The following is a 16,168-nucleotide window of genomic DNA, read 5'->3' as shown; positions in this document are numbered from 1 at the left end:
CCTTCTTTCCACCTTTTAAAGCTTAAATGGACACTATGAGGTCAATGTATATGTTATGTAGAAAGATTTACTAACATTTCTATGATTCCCCATTACCGCTGTCTTAGGGCACTTACTTACTGCCCAGCAAAGTGGGGTGTAAACCCAAGTGCTTGTGTAGACATGCCCAAAGCTATTGAGGTAGCCCCCATTACTATAGTACTGTGATGCTTCCTGGGTTGTGAGGCACCTTGCAGTGCCCGCCCTTAGTGTGAGGAAGCCTTGTCCTGCCTGCCATGAGTCAGCTCCCTACCTCCACAGGCAATATAAGCACTCCCCTCTCAACCTACCTGGGTCTGACATCCCTCTGCACGCTAGCAATAGGCACACTCCCACCACTAAGGCCCCCAGAGCGTCCCCCTCAAGTGTCCAGCCCCTGCCCTGTTCCACTGAACACTCTCTCACTATTCACAGATTCACTGCTCCCAAAGGGATAATACACCCCAGCTTATCAGTTACACCTCAGATCACTGCTCCTCATAACATGCAGCACTTAGAGATAAATGTATAGTGGTAAAAAAGTAAAAGTTTTTTTAACAGAGTTTCAAGTGATGGCACGTAAAAATATTGGAAACAAATGGTTATTTATAAAATCATAACATGCATTCTGGAGCCTAGACTTGTTAGTTACTGTCATGCCTTATAGGACAAAGCTCACCCCAAATCCTTCCAGCATATTACAGTCAGTCTTGGCTGTGATCTTCCATTCATGAGACAAGCCACGCTGTCAGCTTGCCTCCTCAGTGGAAAAAATTCAGGGTATTTCCCTGCACCCCTATTTATACTCCCCAAATCTATTGTCTTTACCATAAACAGGAGCCCCTGGCTGCTTGTTTTTTCCTATGTGCTTTCTTGTCAATTTCACAATCTCTTGACTAGTATTTGGCACAGTCTGTACAGTGGCCTCCATTGTGAAGAAGACACTTCACAATAAACCCATGACCACACAGATGGAGAAAAGCATCTCTACCCTCTTGCTTGCCAGGAGCATGTTTATCACATTCTGCTGACCTGCCATAACTCACATACTTTCAGAACACAATTTTCAGTTCAGATACATAATTCCTTAAACATTATCCAAACATACATTTCACAATTATCATGGTAAGTGGGATGTTGACTCTTGGTAGAGATCTCACAAGCTACCCTTTAATGAATTATTATGCACATATCTGTCCCAAGGGATCACTCTAAGCACCCAATCTGCCAGTTGGCATTAAGAGGTCCCTGGGTCATAAGTACCTGGACACCACAATCTGTAATGTATTTAGCCTTACAACACCTGTGAGGTTGGGCACTTCTCTTATGCCTATTTTACAGCCCGGGAACTGAGGCACAAAGAGGCTAAGTCACACAGGAAGTCTGTAGCAAAACAGGGACTTGAACCCAGCTGTCCTAACTTGTAGTCCAGTGTCCCAGCCACTTTCTCTCAAGGTGAGGGGTCCCTGGTGGTAGATCAAATTGCAGCAGAGTGTGTGCATTTGGGGGGATGGGACAAAATTAAACTAAGTTTAATTTAATGTCCAAGGGGAGTGAAAGCAAACAGAAAATGTTATCACTGTTAAGGCCCTGATCCCGCAATCCTTTCCCAGATTCAGATCCCTGCACTTGCCTGGAGCCCCACTGAAGTCACTAGAGCTCCAGGGTCCACTTCCATGAAGCCCATTGCAGGACTGGAGCGTGAGGTTTGAGGATTGATAACATTCAGTTTCCAACATCAATATCTGGGCTGACGGTTTTGGAAAGCCCTGGCACAGGGCCAGTCTGCCAGTGCATGCCGCAGGCTTCGCTCTCCGAGCCCGGCAGACCAGACACAAACCACCCCGCGAGCATCAATCAGCCTGCGCGCTGACAACCACCCCCAGCTCCGGCGGGCGCAGAGGGAGCACTGCGGCAGCGGCGCGGCTGGCGGGGGCCAGCAGGGGCGGCAAGTTGCTGCCTGAAGTTTGCTCCGCGTTAGTTCGGAGCGGAAGGGGGCTGGGAACGGGGGATTAAAAGGGGGGGGGGCGGTGATTCTCAGGGCAGGCACCTGGCTGCACCGGGAGGGCGCAAGGGCGCAGTAACCCAGGCCGGAGCCAGCGGGCCGAGGCCCCCTGCAGTGGAGGAGCTGGGGAAGGAGGCGGCTGCTGCCTGAGGGAGCTGCAGTCCGGCCCGCGTTGCTCAGGCAAGGCGCGGCGGCGGCCGTGCCCGTTACTATGGGATCGCTGCCTTAGCGAAGCGGCGGGGGGCGGAGGCACGGCGTGCCCCGGGCAGGGATCGCAGGGCGCGGCACTCCGGGGAGAGGGAGCGGGAAACGAGCGGCGTGGGTGGGGCGGAGGGCTCGAGGTGCCTGTGTGCCGCGCTGCGGGCCAAGGGCAGGGCTACAGCCCGGGGCCGCCCCGCGGGGCACGAGCAGGCGCTGGGAATGAGCCGCAGAGGGCTGGGCTTGGAGCCCGCAGCTAGGCTGCTGGGGTGAAGACTTCGCCTGCCACTTCCTCCCCAGGCGGCATGGAGGCTGTGGAAGCCGCAGTGGCTGGGTTTCCGGAGGAGGAGGAGGTGGGTTGCTATGACTTCGAGCCGCTGCCGACGCTGCTGGAGGATGAGGTGAGTGTGCCAAAGTGCAGTCTCCCACCCCCCTTGGCAAGAGCACGCCCTCGTCCCTGAAGAGCTCTGGCTACTGCGCGCACCTGTGGGCGAGACCGACCCTTCCCAGCAGCAAACTGTGGCCCCAGCGCTGCACTTGCTGGAGTAGCTTCTCGGGATGAACTTGTTTGTGTCAGCAACTCCGCTGCTAGTTCTCCGGTCGCGGTGCTGCTGGCCTGCGCTTCCCGGCCTGCCCTTCCCTGCCTTCGGTTGTTTACAGCGGGGCGCTGCGCTGTGCGAACTAGGCGAGAGCGGAAAGTGTGGACTTAATGGGGAACTAACCCTGTGGTAAACGCGGACTGGCCAGTCAAAGGGATATAAACCAACTTCCACAGGGACCCGATCATCTTAGCTCAGTTGTAGGGAAAGAGCCGGATTCTCCTACCTTTTAAAAGTTGTGAGGGCAAATTGCTTTTACTCTTCAAAGCAGTAAGTTATAAAGGAAATGTTCTGAACTATCTTTTTCCTGCAAAATTGTAGCATGCAAACATCTCTGGACAAGGATTTATGATTAGCAGTTATCAAAAGTCTGGGAAGTCTTATTACATAGGAACTAGAGAAATATATTTAGGGGCCATACAAAGAGACATGTTTCATGTCAATAAGATTATCTTGCTCCCCTCTTCCTAATAATCCCAGAAACCTGTGTACCTAATGGATTTACTCCCTCACACCCAGCTTCTTGATACCCCATATTTGTCAATATGATTTAACTGTTGTATCCTAATTATTGTCAGGTCTGCAGACTAATGTCACAAATGCTGGACTATGACTTCATTGTAGCATTTAATAACAGTGACTCTTAATCAGACAAAATCACATGAATCCCCTTCAGTAAGCAGCAAACCATTTTTTCTTCTGTGAAAGCTTCACTGTTGCCATGTTAACGGCCTTCAACAGGCAGTCAGAAAGGCTGCTAAGTCTGTTTATACTGTTGTGCTAAACAAACATGTAAAGATGGAACTGACTCTAGTTCTGAGTTGTTGTGTCATACGTAGTTCTACTCTTGCATTATTGATCTCTTCCTTCATAACTCAAGGAATGATTTGGAGAGTGTTGCTTGCCTGATTGGCTAGCATTTGGATAACATGGACCAGAAATAGTTTAACTAGTAGTTTAGTGATGGATACATTTCGCGCATTGGGTTCAGTTGTTAAATAGCACTTTTCTCTTTCTTCTTACATCTCTGTCAATTTCAAGGGTAGATTCCATCAAGTGGTAACTGTGAAGAGGGAGTAGCCTAAACCATAGAGAAAGCTCTTAGCAATGCAAATAATAAATAATTTGGAGGAGGGACTGGCTGTAGTTCTTTTCACAAACTCAAGTAGGATCAGGTAATCCATTTTTGGACATTGTCCGGTGACCTCTGTTTCCTTGAGCCTGTCACATGGTGGAGAAGATTTAGCACAATCGTTTTTGCTCTCAAGAGAGTTGAGTGTGAATCCAAATCCTTTAGCAAATTGGAAACTAATCGGGGGATACCTTTTTATTCCTCAGACTGAACAAGATTATTGTCTTCTGCAGGTGTATGAATCATGATTCAATAAGTTTTCCATGACTACCCTTTGGAAGATCTCCCAGACTGCTCTCAGGATATTAAGGGTGCTTTACTGACAAAATTATTGCATTCTTAGGAATATTCAAGAAGAGTGATTAAAAGTTGAAGACCTAAAAGTGTGGGTGGTGGAGGGGAAAACAACTTCTTAATCTCTTAAAGCTCTATAGAAGAGCGAGGCATTTATTAAATGGAGCTTGACTGCCATTCCTGGCAAGCTCTTAAAAGTCCCCATTTGAATAGATACTCTATATTCTTGTTTTGAGAAATGTCTTTTTTGCTGTCTGGTTTGTCTAGGAATATTCTATTAATTCTTCTCTGCTCACTCTGTCAGATGCCTCTTTATATTTAAAATGCTGTCTTTCACATTTAAGTATGTCTTATGGCATAGTTTACTGGTGGCAAACATCCAGGTTGCCTCTGGACCACAAAGCATGTGCAGAATCTGCAGAATCTAAGCTTTCATTTGTCTCCCTCAAAAGGTTTCTAACCTCATGATAAAGATCTTCCAAATATGATCTGTGTGATAACACAGGCTATGAGTCTACAGATGACTATAAGAAATGGCTCTAAGAGCCTGGGCTCTCCTTGACCCTTTTATTTCATTGAGATGTTAACTTGAAAGCCTGATGAGTCTTGAACTTGAAGGAAAGATTTTTCAAAAATGCCTAAGAGATCTAGGAACACAAATCCCACTAAAATCAATGTGCTCCTAAATCCCTTAAACGTTTAGAAAATCTCCTCAAGATTTAGCATTATTTTATTTCTGATCCTTTTAAGAGAAGGGAGCATGGGGGTGGAAGAGGAGCCCAATAATATGGAATTGGGAGGTGTTACAGAGAGGGAGATGCTGAAGGAGGAAGTGGAAGAGACAGACTGGGAAAGAGAAGAGAAAGGAGAATCAGAAGACCAAAATGGTGGTGCTTCTAACATTGGGAATACTTTTCCCATTAAGTGATGCTGAGTGCAATGATACGGAAGTAACAAATATTAATGACTATGTTAATAAATTTGCCTTTACTCCATCCCAAAAGAAAAACAAACAAAAATCAATTGTTAGATATTTGTAAAATATATATTCTGTAACCCGAAACCCTTCACTAACTTTTTATAGCTAAACTCAGTTCTAAATATCTGGAATTTTGGAGGTCTGAGAAATGTCAACTACTTATTAGAGCTTTGAGAAAATTGCTACTATGGTCTTTTCCTGACTAAATTGTAATGAGTATGTATCTAGCTTGAAATTTTGCCCAAATTGTTTCATTTTTTTTAAAGTTGCTTGGGAAAGGCAAATACGTTTCTTGTGGTTACTGCCCTTATCTTGGGGTCCTTATGTTGTGTAGGATTGTCGGTTTTGATTGGACATATTCCTGGAGGTTTCATCACATGACACAATCTTTAATAAAAAAAAAAATCTTTAATTCCTGGACATTCCAGGACGATCCTGGGGGCTTGGCAATAGTAATTGTTGTGTGATAATACAGCTATTAGGCATGGCACTTCTAGCCATAAGCTTTTTATCCAAGCAGCTTCCTAAAGCATACGGTCATAGAAGTTAAAAATTGAAAGAGCCTGTCAGATCTTCCAGTGCATCGTCCTGCCAATGTAGAGTTATTCTCTACTCTAAACTAGACTGAACAAAGCAATACAAACTTCTAAATGTCTCCAACAGAGCTTTTGCCACGTTTCTTGGAATTCCCACACACAGCCTAATAAATAGCACAGCTGTGAAGACCGCCTTATATGTTACCTTGACCATTAGGTAGCACTGGATAAACAAAAACCTGGGGCAACCATCAGGCACCTGGAAGCTATTTATCTAAAATTTTGACTTACGCCCCTCCCACAAAAAAAATCCAACCCAAAACATGTGTTGCACTACCTGAGGCTCACAAAAGAGTTACAAACACTAATTAAACCTTGCAATGGCCCCTTCAGGAGACAGGTGGGGGAAACTGAGGGAAAAAGAGCTTGAAGTGACTCCCCCAAGGTCACACAGGAAACTTGTGGCAGAGTCGGAAAATTAATCCAAATCTTCTATGACCCTGTGCCTTTACCTCAAGACTATCCTTTCATTTTAGTGTGGTGCAGGAGTGTCTCAATTTAAATATATTGCAAAAATACCTGTTTTCTGAAGTTAATATGAGATCTTCGCACAAGGTTGACTGTTTCCCCTAAGACACTTTTTGTGCTGAATATGCTTTATATTAAATACTTGGGGGGGGTAGGAGTGGGAGGTTAAATTCTTTGTCCTAGGAAGTCTGAGAACTTGCTAGAATCACATCAGGTTGTGTATTGTAGATGACATTTGACACAATTGGCTACACGTAATGTCATCAAATGCAGAGTAATTTCTGAATTCATGTCTTGGCAGGAGAATGTGTCCCTTGCTGATATTCTGTCACTGCGGGATAGCTGTCTTACCGAGCAAGATATCTGGGCAATTTGCCTGGAGTGTAGCCATTCTATGAAGAGCATCTCCCATTCAGCAATCTTCCAGACACTTTGCATTACTCCTGACACTTTGGCTTTTAACACCAATGGCAATGTGTGCTTCATGGAACAGCTCAGTGGTAAGTATTTATGCTTCTAGCCAATTTGTTAAAAAGTATGCAAAGTCATGCTGAGAGCATGTAATAAAACATTATACACTTCAAACTTTTATGTAGAATTAATTAGACTGCAAAGCAGAATTTCTTGATGAATGGCGGTCCATATAAGTACTCTACATTTACTAGTTATGCTAATATTGAATAAGGTTTCTGATTGAATTTAGTAAGATCTTGGATCCACTTGTTTTCACAGATTTTTTTTTCCCCACATGAATTTATTGCACTTACATTTTAAACATAGTAAATTATGGACTTGTGCAGACATGAGTTTGCATGTCTGAAAGTACGGGCAAAGCATAATCGGGGTGCTGCTTCTCTCACCACTTAAAATATGTCCATGAAATTACACGTATGGCTAAAGAAGGTGGGTATTTGGCTGTAGATCTAGCAGTAGAATAGATGTGACCTGATAAAGCTTTCACAGAATGGAGGATTGAGTGGTGTCTGCATGTGGCGGAATGTAAGATCTTTGTGTCATTGGAAACATGAGGATGCTGCCATTCACAGAAGGACTTATGATTTCATTGTGAATGAAAGTCTATTATTGGATAAGATGAAATCAGCAAAAATCTCAAGAGCCTTAGTCTCTCACGTTGCAAGAAATACTTGTGGCACCTTAGAGACTAACAGGTTTATTCAAGCATAAGCTTTCATGGGCTAAAACCCACTTGATCGGATGCATGCAGTGGAAAATACAGTAGGAAGAGATATCTATATAATATATATAGATATATAATACAGAGAACATGAAAAATGGGTGTTGCCATACCCACTATAACAGTGATCAGTTAAGGTGAGCTATTATCAGCCGGGGGGGAACCAACCCCTCCCCCCACCTTTTGTAGTGATAATCAGGATGGCCCATTTTCAACATTTGACAAGAAGGTGTGAGTAACAGCGTGTGTGTGTGGGGGAATGAACATGGGGAAATAGTAGGTAGATCGTGCCAAACCAACCTGATCTCCTTCTTTGAGAAAGTAACAGATTTTTTAGATAAAGGAAACACAGTGGATCTAATTTACCTAGATTTCAGTAAGGCGTTTGATACCGTGCCACGTGGGAAATTATTAGTTAAATTGGAAAAGATGGGGATCAATATGAAAATTGAAAGGTGGATAAGGAATTGGTTAACAGGGAGACTACAGCGGGTCCTACTGAAAGATGAATTGTCAGGCTGGAGGGAGGTTACCAGTGGAGTTCCTCAAGGATCAGTTTTGGGACCAATGTTATTTAATCTTTTTATTACTGACCTCGGCACAAAAAGTGGGAGTGTGCTAATGAAGTTTGCGGATGATACAAAGCTGGGAGGTATTGCCAATTTAAAGAAGGAACGGGATATCATACAGGAGGATCTGGATGACCTTGTAAACTGGAGTAATAGTAATAGGATGAAATTTAATAGTGAGAAGTGTACGGTTATGCATTTAGGGATTAATAACAAGAATTTCAGTTATAAGCTGGGGACGCATCAATTAGAAGTAACAGAGGAGGAGAAGGACCTCGGAGTATTGGTTGATCATAGGATGACTATGAGCCGCCAATCTGATATGGCTGTGAAAAAAGCTAATGCGGTCCTCGGATGCGTCAGGAGAGGTATTTCCAGTAGAGATAAGAAGGTTTTAGTACCGTTATACAAGGCACTGGTGAGACCTCACGTGGAATACTGTGTGCAGTTCTGGTTTCCCATTTAAGAAGGATGAATTCAAACTGGAACAGGTACAGAGAAGGGCTACTAGGATGATCCAAGGAATGGAAAACCTGTCTTATGAAAGGAGATTCATAGATACTAAGGTCAGAAGGGACCATTATGATCATCTAGTCTGACCTCCTGCACAACGCAGGCCACAGAATCTCACCCACCGACTCCTGTGAAAAACCTCACTTATGTCTGAGCTATTGAAGTCCTCAAATCGTGGTTTAGAGACTTCAAGGAGCAGAGAATCCTCCAGCAAGTGACCCATGCCCCATGCTACAGAGGAAGGCGAAAAACCTCCAGGGCTTCTTCCAATCTGCCCTGGAGGAAAATTCCTTCCCGACCCCTAATATGGCGATCAGCTAAACCCTGAGCATATGGGCAAGAGTCACCAGCCAGATACCCAGGAAAGAATTTTCTGTAGTAACCCAGATCCCACCCCGTCTAACATCCCATCACAGGCCATTAGGCCTATTTACCATGAATATTTAAAGATCAATTAATTACCAAAATCATGTTATCCCATCATACCATCTCCTCCATAAATTTATTGAGTCTAATCTTAAAGCCAGATAGATCTTTTGCCCCCACTGCTTCCCTTGGAAGGCTATTCCAAAACTTCACTCCTCTGATAGTTAGAAACCTTGATCTAATTTCAAGTCTAAACTTCCTGATGGCCAGTTTATATCCATGTGTTCTTGTGTCCACATTGGTACTGAGATTAAATAATTCCTCTCCCTCTCCAGTATTTATCCCTCTGATGTATTTATAGAGAGCAATCATATCTCCCCTCAACCTTCTTTTAGTTAGGCTAAGCAAGCAAAGCTCCTTGAGTCTCCTTCCATAAGACAAGTTTTCCATTCCTCGGATCATCCTAGTAGCCCTTCTCTTTACCTGTTCCAGTTTGAATTCATCCTTCTTAAACATGGGAGACCAGAACTGCACACAGTATTCCAGGTAAGGTCTCACCAGTGCCTTGTATAACGGTACTAACACCTCCTTATCTCTACTGGAAATACCTCTCCTGACGCATCCGAAGACTGCATTAGCTTTTTTCACAGCCATATCAGATTGGCGGCTCATAGTCATCCTATGATCAACCAATACTCCGAGGTCCTTCTCCTCCTCTGTTGTTCTAACTGATGCGTCCCCAGTTTATAACTAAAATTCTTGTTGTTAATCCCTAAATGCATAACCTTACACTTCTCACTATTAAATTTCATCCTCTTACTATTACTCCAGTTTACAAGGTCATCCAGATCCTCCTGTATGATATCCCGTTCCTTCTTTAAATTGGCAATACCTCCCAGCTTTGTATCATCCGCAAACTTCATTAGCACACTCCCACTTTTTTGTGCCGAGGTCAGTAATAAAAAGATTGGTCCCAAAACGGATCCCTGAGGAACTCCACTGGTAACCTCCCTCCAGCCTGACTGTTCACCTTTCAATATGACCTGCTGTAATCTCCCCTTCCACCTTTTCATGTTCATATTGATCCCCATCTTTTCCAATTTAACTAATAATTCCCCATGTGGCACTGTATCAAATGCCTTACTGAAATCTAGGTAAATTAGATCCACTGTGTTTCCTTTGTCTAAAAAATCTGTTACTTTCTCAAAGAAGGAGATCAGGTTGGTTTGGCACAATCTACCTTTTGTAAAACCATGTTGTATTTTGTCCCATTTACTATTGACCTCAATGTCCTTAACTACTTTCTCCTGCAAAATTTTTTGCAAGACCTTGCATACTACAGATGTCAAACTAACAGGCCTGTAGTTACCTGGATCACTTTTTCCCCCTTTCTTAAAAATAGGAACTATGTTAGAAATTCTCCAGTCATATGGTACAACCCCTGAGTTTACAGATTCATTAAAAATTCTTGCTAATGGGCTTGCAATCTCATGTGCCAATTCCTTTAATATTCTTGGATGAAGATTATCTGGGCTCCCTGATTTAGTCCCATTAAACTGTTTGAGTTTCGCTTCTACCTCAGATATGATGATCTCTGCCTCCATATCCTCGTTCCCATTTGTCATGCTACCATTATCCCTAAGATCCTCTTTAGCCTTATTAAAGACTGAGGCAAAGTATTTGTTTAGATATTGGGCCATGCCTAGATTATCCTTGACCTCCACGCCATCCTCAATGTTTAGTGGTCCTACTTCTTCTTCGTTCTTTGTCGTCGTCTTATTTATATGGCTCTAGAACCTTTTACTGTTAGTTTTAATTCCCTCTGCAAGGTCCAACTCTACTTGACTTTTAGCCTTTCTCACTTTATCCCTACATTTTCTGACCTTGATAAGGTAGCTTTCCTTCATGATCTTCACTGATGAATACGGTACAGCTACTAGATGCATATTAATTTTCTGGTGCAATTAAAGGTGATGGATGCTGTGTTCCCCAGCAGCTTAGAGCAGCTGAGGTGCCCAGGTTATCACCTAGATCTAAACAACTGGAGGCAGGAAGAGCTCTTAAAATTCTTAGGCTCTGGAATTTGTTTTCCCCTGCCTCCCACTGCTCTGATAGAACTTCAGCTTGACATATTGGACTCCTGTTCACCCAGACATTTGCCTGAAAGGATGGGTTGGAGAAAGATCTTTGGGGTGAGGATTTGTAGCTTTTAACATCTGTCTGATTTGAAGCCTTCATTTGACATTGAGTCTTGGGTGATAAATTTGTTATACATGTGATCAACTCTAAGAGCATTTTGTAAGTCTAAAAATTAACATTTCTCCCCTTCTGAGGGAAATAACCCAGCCTTTGGAGCCAAATCCCTCAGGCAAATGGGGCAACACCACCATAGTTATACCCCCAATGACTGAGTTGCCAAATAGGCATTAATGCAGCATCATTGCTGCAATAATCTACTTACAAGCTGTGGTCCAGGCCCAACTCCTCTAATGAAGAGCTTCGCTCCTGGTCTTTCTGTATGGATTTGGCTTGGAAAGTGAAGTGAGCAGCTATGTCGGCGTGCTGGCTGGAGAGGCCCACAAGGGCATCAGTCATATTTGTGGTGTGAGGAGGTCAGCAATCAACTGGGTTGCGTACTTTGAGATGGAGATTTGGTTCTTCCTCATCTCAGAAGATGTTAGTTACAGGTGATGGCTGGGAAGACTTATCTACATGTGCTTGTTCTGTAACTTCTAAGAAGTAACGGACAGAAGGCAAACTCCTATAAGCTTTTATTAGCTGGCCTTGGGAAATCTCTCTCCTCTGGTTACTGGCTTGGAATTTTGATTCAGAAATTCCAAGGCCAGAAGGGACCATTGTGATCATGTAGTCTGACCTCCTGTATAACTCGAGCCATGGAACTTCCTCAAAATAATTCCTAGAGCACATCTTTTAGAAAAATATCCAATCTTGATTTTAAAATTGTTGGTGTTTTGGAGAAACCCCACTACAACCCTTGGCAAATTGTTCTAATGGTTGTATCCTCGCTGTCAAAAATTTGCACCTTATTGTCCGTTTGAATTTGTCTAACTTCAGCTTCCAGCCATAGGTTTGTGTTTATACCTTTCTCTGCTAGACTGAAGGTGCATTATTAAATATTTGTTTCCCATGCAGGTACTTAGTGTCGTCAAGTTCTCTCTTATCTTTCTCCTTTTATTAAGCTAAATAGATTGCGCTCTTTGAGCCTTTCACTATAAGGCAGTGGTCTCCAAACTGTGAGGCGCCCCCCACTAGTGGGGCATGGAGGAATCTTTGGGTGAATGCGGCGGGGCCCGGGTCAGCCCCCATTGCAGTGGGGAGGGAGCGCCGCCCTGCCCTGCCCCACCCCACCCCACCGCCAACCACACTCCATCACTGCCTCCAACCACAGCTTTTGGCCTCAGTTCCTGACTCTGCTCCCTGCTCCACTTCGGCCCACAGCCCTAGGTGCAGCCCCATTCCCAGTTCACAACCCCAGCCTTGTCCTCCGGCTCTGTTCCTGGCCCCAGCTGCAGCCCTGGCCTCAGTTCCCGATCCCAGCTGCAGCCGCGGTCTGAGAACTTTCAGGTTCCCAGAAAGAAGGGGATTAAAAATATTAAGTCGGTAGTTTGGTGTCTCAAATAGTGGTTATCTCTTTCTCTGATTTTAATCTTTTTGCTCCTTAGTGGGGAGAGTGATAGTTTGCTGCTTCAGGATGGTTAGAAATAAGGTACAGAAAGGCATACTTCCCTATGTAATCATTAAAGGGTCCTTTTGGTTAGAATTAATAATTCCCCTACAGCACTGGAACCATCAGCTCTGTACAGAGTTGTGTTTGTAGCTTGGAGGTGTGAGAACCAACAGGCTTGTCAATTATGTAGATGTTTCATTTTGTGACATCAAACTGTCAAGACGTGCTATATGCATATATCATTGTCAATTTCTTAATCTGGTGTTCTTTTTTATAGATGATCCAGAAGGTGCCTTTGTCCCACCAGAATTTGATATCACTGGTAACACGTTTGAGGCAAGTAGCAGATAAAGATATAGATCTTGTTGGTATTCTTGGTATTTTTACAATACTGAATGCTTATAGTTTTTCTTCAACATACGGTTTTAATGTTTTGTATTTAATGCTCATGAATGGGTATACTATTTTGGGAAAGCAGACTATGTATATGTGTATTAAATGGAAATTTCTAGGGAAGTAAAATGGTATGTTAAACAATTCTATATTAAACAATTTTTCACTAACTGAAAATATGAAAATCCTTTTTTGCAAGAACAGTATATTGGTCTGCCTTAAACCACAGCTGGTCTGAATTGTTTTATTTATCCTTCATTGGTTACATTTGTTTGTTCAGAGACTAGCCATGAATTTTTATGACTAAATATAACATTTGTTTGCTATCTTCTTCAATAAAATAATTCATGGTGGGGCAATCAACAATTTTATCTTTGGCTTAATGAAGAAACAAATGGATGTCTGTTGCCTTGCAATCCACAAATGCTCTACATTGTTAAATTAAATTAGTGTTAAATTGTTTACACTAATTCATTAGTCTCCCAAATCAGCCATCCCATTGCAGTATTACAAGAATGTTTGTTTTTGTTACTTTCTATGTTTTTTGGCTTGTATTTTAGATAATACCTAAATTGGTTTAATGGGCAGCATGTTTTGTTGTCAGTCAAGATACAAGTAAATCTATTTTGTTTCCACATAATCTAATACAAATAACTTTATTTTGATGCTTGCCTATCTTTTGTATAATTAGGTCTATAATTCTCTCTTGCTCAGCAAATGTGGGTTTTTTGTTTGTTTGTTTTTTTTTTGTTGTTTTTTTTTAAATGTGTCTGCCAATTAAGCTCTACAAATATGAGGATGAAAAAGAAATAGAAAAATTATAGACTATAGTATAATACAGTTCTGGAAGCTTTAGAGACATGAGTTCCTCTTCATCTCTACCCACTACCATGAACACTTGGCCATCATTACAATTACATAGGCAATCAGAGCTCAAATTGCTTGACAGTCTGTACTTCCAGGTTTTTGCATACTGGATGTTCTTTATATTCTGACTTGTTTTGGGAGAGAAAGATATAGTTGGTGGCTATTTCTTCCTGAGAGGCACTGAAACTTGTAGTTTTCTCTTTTTAGATTGATGTCCCTGCAGCTCCTTCAGGTCAGGAGGGATAAATATTTTCTTTACTCCTTACGCCCAGATAGGCCTCCTACATCTGATCAAGTCTTACTCAAGTCTTGCATTCTCATTCCAGCTCGTTGAGGTCTTTTTTTTTTTTTTTCCTGTGCAAGCCTGTCTTCTCTCTGAGTCCAAAGGCCTTTACCTCTGGTGAGCTTGGTCTTGTGTGCCATGTGTAAGCCTGTGGCTGGCCAGTAGTTTGGAAGTCAAAGATTTTGAGCTTTTCTGACCCAGCAGTGCTCCAGAATGCATTGCTGCTTCCCTGCTGCCAACTCTAGGAAGTCTCTGAACCCTTGAGATGTGAGACTCATCGCAGCTAGAGGTATTGGGAGAGTTTCTAAGTTCTAAAAATCAAATGTCGGAGGCAACTTTGGGATTTGAGAATTGGAGGAGGAGTACTTGTCCTAAAAGTCCTCAATTCTTAGTTTGTTTTAGATGAGGTACAAGCCATTTTTTTTTTTTCCAGACCAGTTTATCCATGTCTACTAAAAATCCCATAATGTCTGTTGTGGCAGTGCTTAGATATTTCTGTTATATTGAACCCACTGGAGGGAAGGAGAGGGAGAACAGTTAAATATACAAGACGTCTCTTTCTTTGTTACAAAGTTAGAAACTTAAGCAGAGCTCTTATCATCCTGAGCCTGCAGAGGGACAAACTGATGCTCAGTTCTCTGTAGTGTACATTCAGAATCATGTTGCTTTTAGTGAAACTGAACACTTTCACTCTGTATATGTACCTCGTGTATATACAGCTGTATACTATAGATGCTCTCTTACAAGGGTCATCACTGCAGTGCAATGGTATTTGAGAGAACCCCATTTTCCCCAGTGTACTTGGATTAGGAGAGGGATCTGTGTTTAAGTTATGCAAATATTGACTTTTTAATTGTTTTGGCTATATCTGACATCAATAAATAAATTATGGATATTTAACAGGTACCCCAGGCCTAAAGACCTCCCCCCAAAATGTCGAACCTATTTTACAAGGACACTGCTCTGGTTCCAGTGGACAGTGGCATTTCTAGAAAACAAAGTATCAAATGCACACTATTATAAAAGAGGCTGAGAAATAAACTAATTTTAAGGCACTTATTGCTTACAAGTATTGTTTATATTCCTGATCTGGTCTTTTGCTGTCTTTCAATATTTGCCTGCTTTTATATTAAAAAAAATGAAGGTTTACTCAGCACAGTAACAAAGACCGTTTAGATTCTATATGAACTAATATTGAGACACATATATCTCTTCTCTAAATCAAAAGTTTGACCAACTGTACATTTTCCCAGCTCCCTCTCTTTCCCCCCTCCCCCCCCCCCCTTGTATCACAGTTTGCTAGCATGGTGATCAGTGAATTTTGACCGATAAGAGAGGCACAACAGAAATAGTTGTGTTACTGAGAGTTCTTCAATAGATTTGTTTCCATCACGAACTCAGTACAGTAGGAGTTAGCCTTGGGTTAAAAGTGTTGCTAGTTTCAACCGAGTGTCAAATGGCTGTTTGTCCAGATCACAAAACTACCCTTCAGTCTGGGACAGTGGGTCGCTGAAGCACAGCCCCACGGTTCTAGAATGTGATCTTGCATTTAGATGCAAGACTTAGATGTCTGCCATCTGTGAATGTGATTTATAAAATTTTTTAATAGCACAGCTGTTCATTTCACCTATGTTCCAACTAACTGATCTGTTTAATCCAAATCTGCATGTGCATTCAGCACTCCTTGATTTTTTTTTCTGCCTATAGCAAGTTTAACATTTAGCACAAGTATTGATGATAACTCCGTGATCTCTTCCTTTTTAAGAGATGGAAACAAAGTGTAGTAGTTTTTTTATTTTTATTTATATATATTTTTACCCTACCACACTTCTTTTAACTATAGTGAAGTCTTGAGAATAAAATCCCCAATAGGGTATGAGGGCACAGTGTAATGGCAGGGGTAGGGAAGTGTGTAGCGGGGGAGTTCAGGGTCTGTGTGATGGGTCTGCCAGTGTGGTCTTAGGCAATATGCTGATGATGCTGTAACTTCTACCAGGCTGCTCTC

The 16,168-nt window shown here is 42.5% G+C and overlaps 1 protein-coding gene across 1 annotated transcript in view; it reads left to right on the top strand.

Annotated features, from left to right (window-relative positions):
* Positions 1-2,395: 2,395 nt before the first annotated feature.
* KNDC1 (kinase non-catalytic C-lobe domain containing 1) overlaps positions 2,396-16,168 on the top strand; it is a 120,052-nt gene continuing 106,279 nt past the window's right edge. The window contains exons 1-3 of the mRNA XM_074959106.1: positions 2,396-2,622; positions 6,591-6,789; positions 12,898-12,956. Of these exons, the coding sequence (XP_074815207.1) occupies positions 2,527-2,622; positions 6,591-6,789; positions 12,898-12,956 (354 nt within the window). The 5' untranslated portion in view covers positions 2,396-2,526. The remainder of the gene's footprint in view (positions 2,623-6,590; positions 6,790-12,897; positions 12,957-16,168) is intronic.

The sequence above is a fragment of the Natator depressus genome, chromosome 7 (genome assembly GCF_965152275.1).
Source record: "Natator depressus isolate rNatDep1 chromosome 7, rNatDep2.hap1, whole genome shotgun sequence".
In the NCBI taxonomy this organism is placed as follows: Eukaryota; Metazoa; Chordata; order Testudines; family Cheloniidae; genus Natator; species Natator depressus.
The sequence above is the reverse complement of the archived record's forward strand: the minus strand, read 5'-3'. Positions and strand labels throughout refer to the sequence as shown.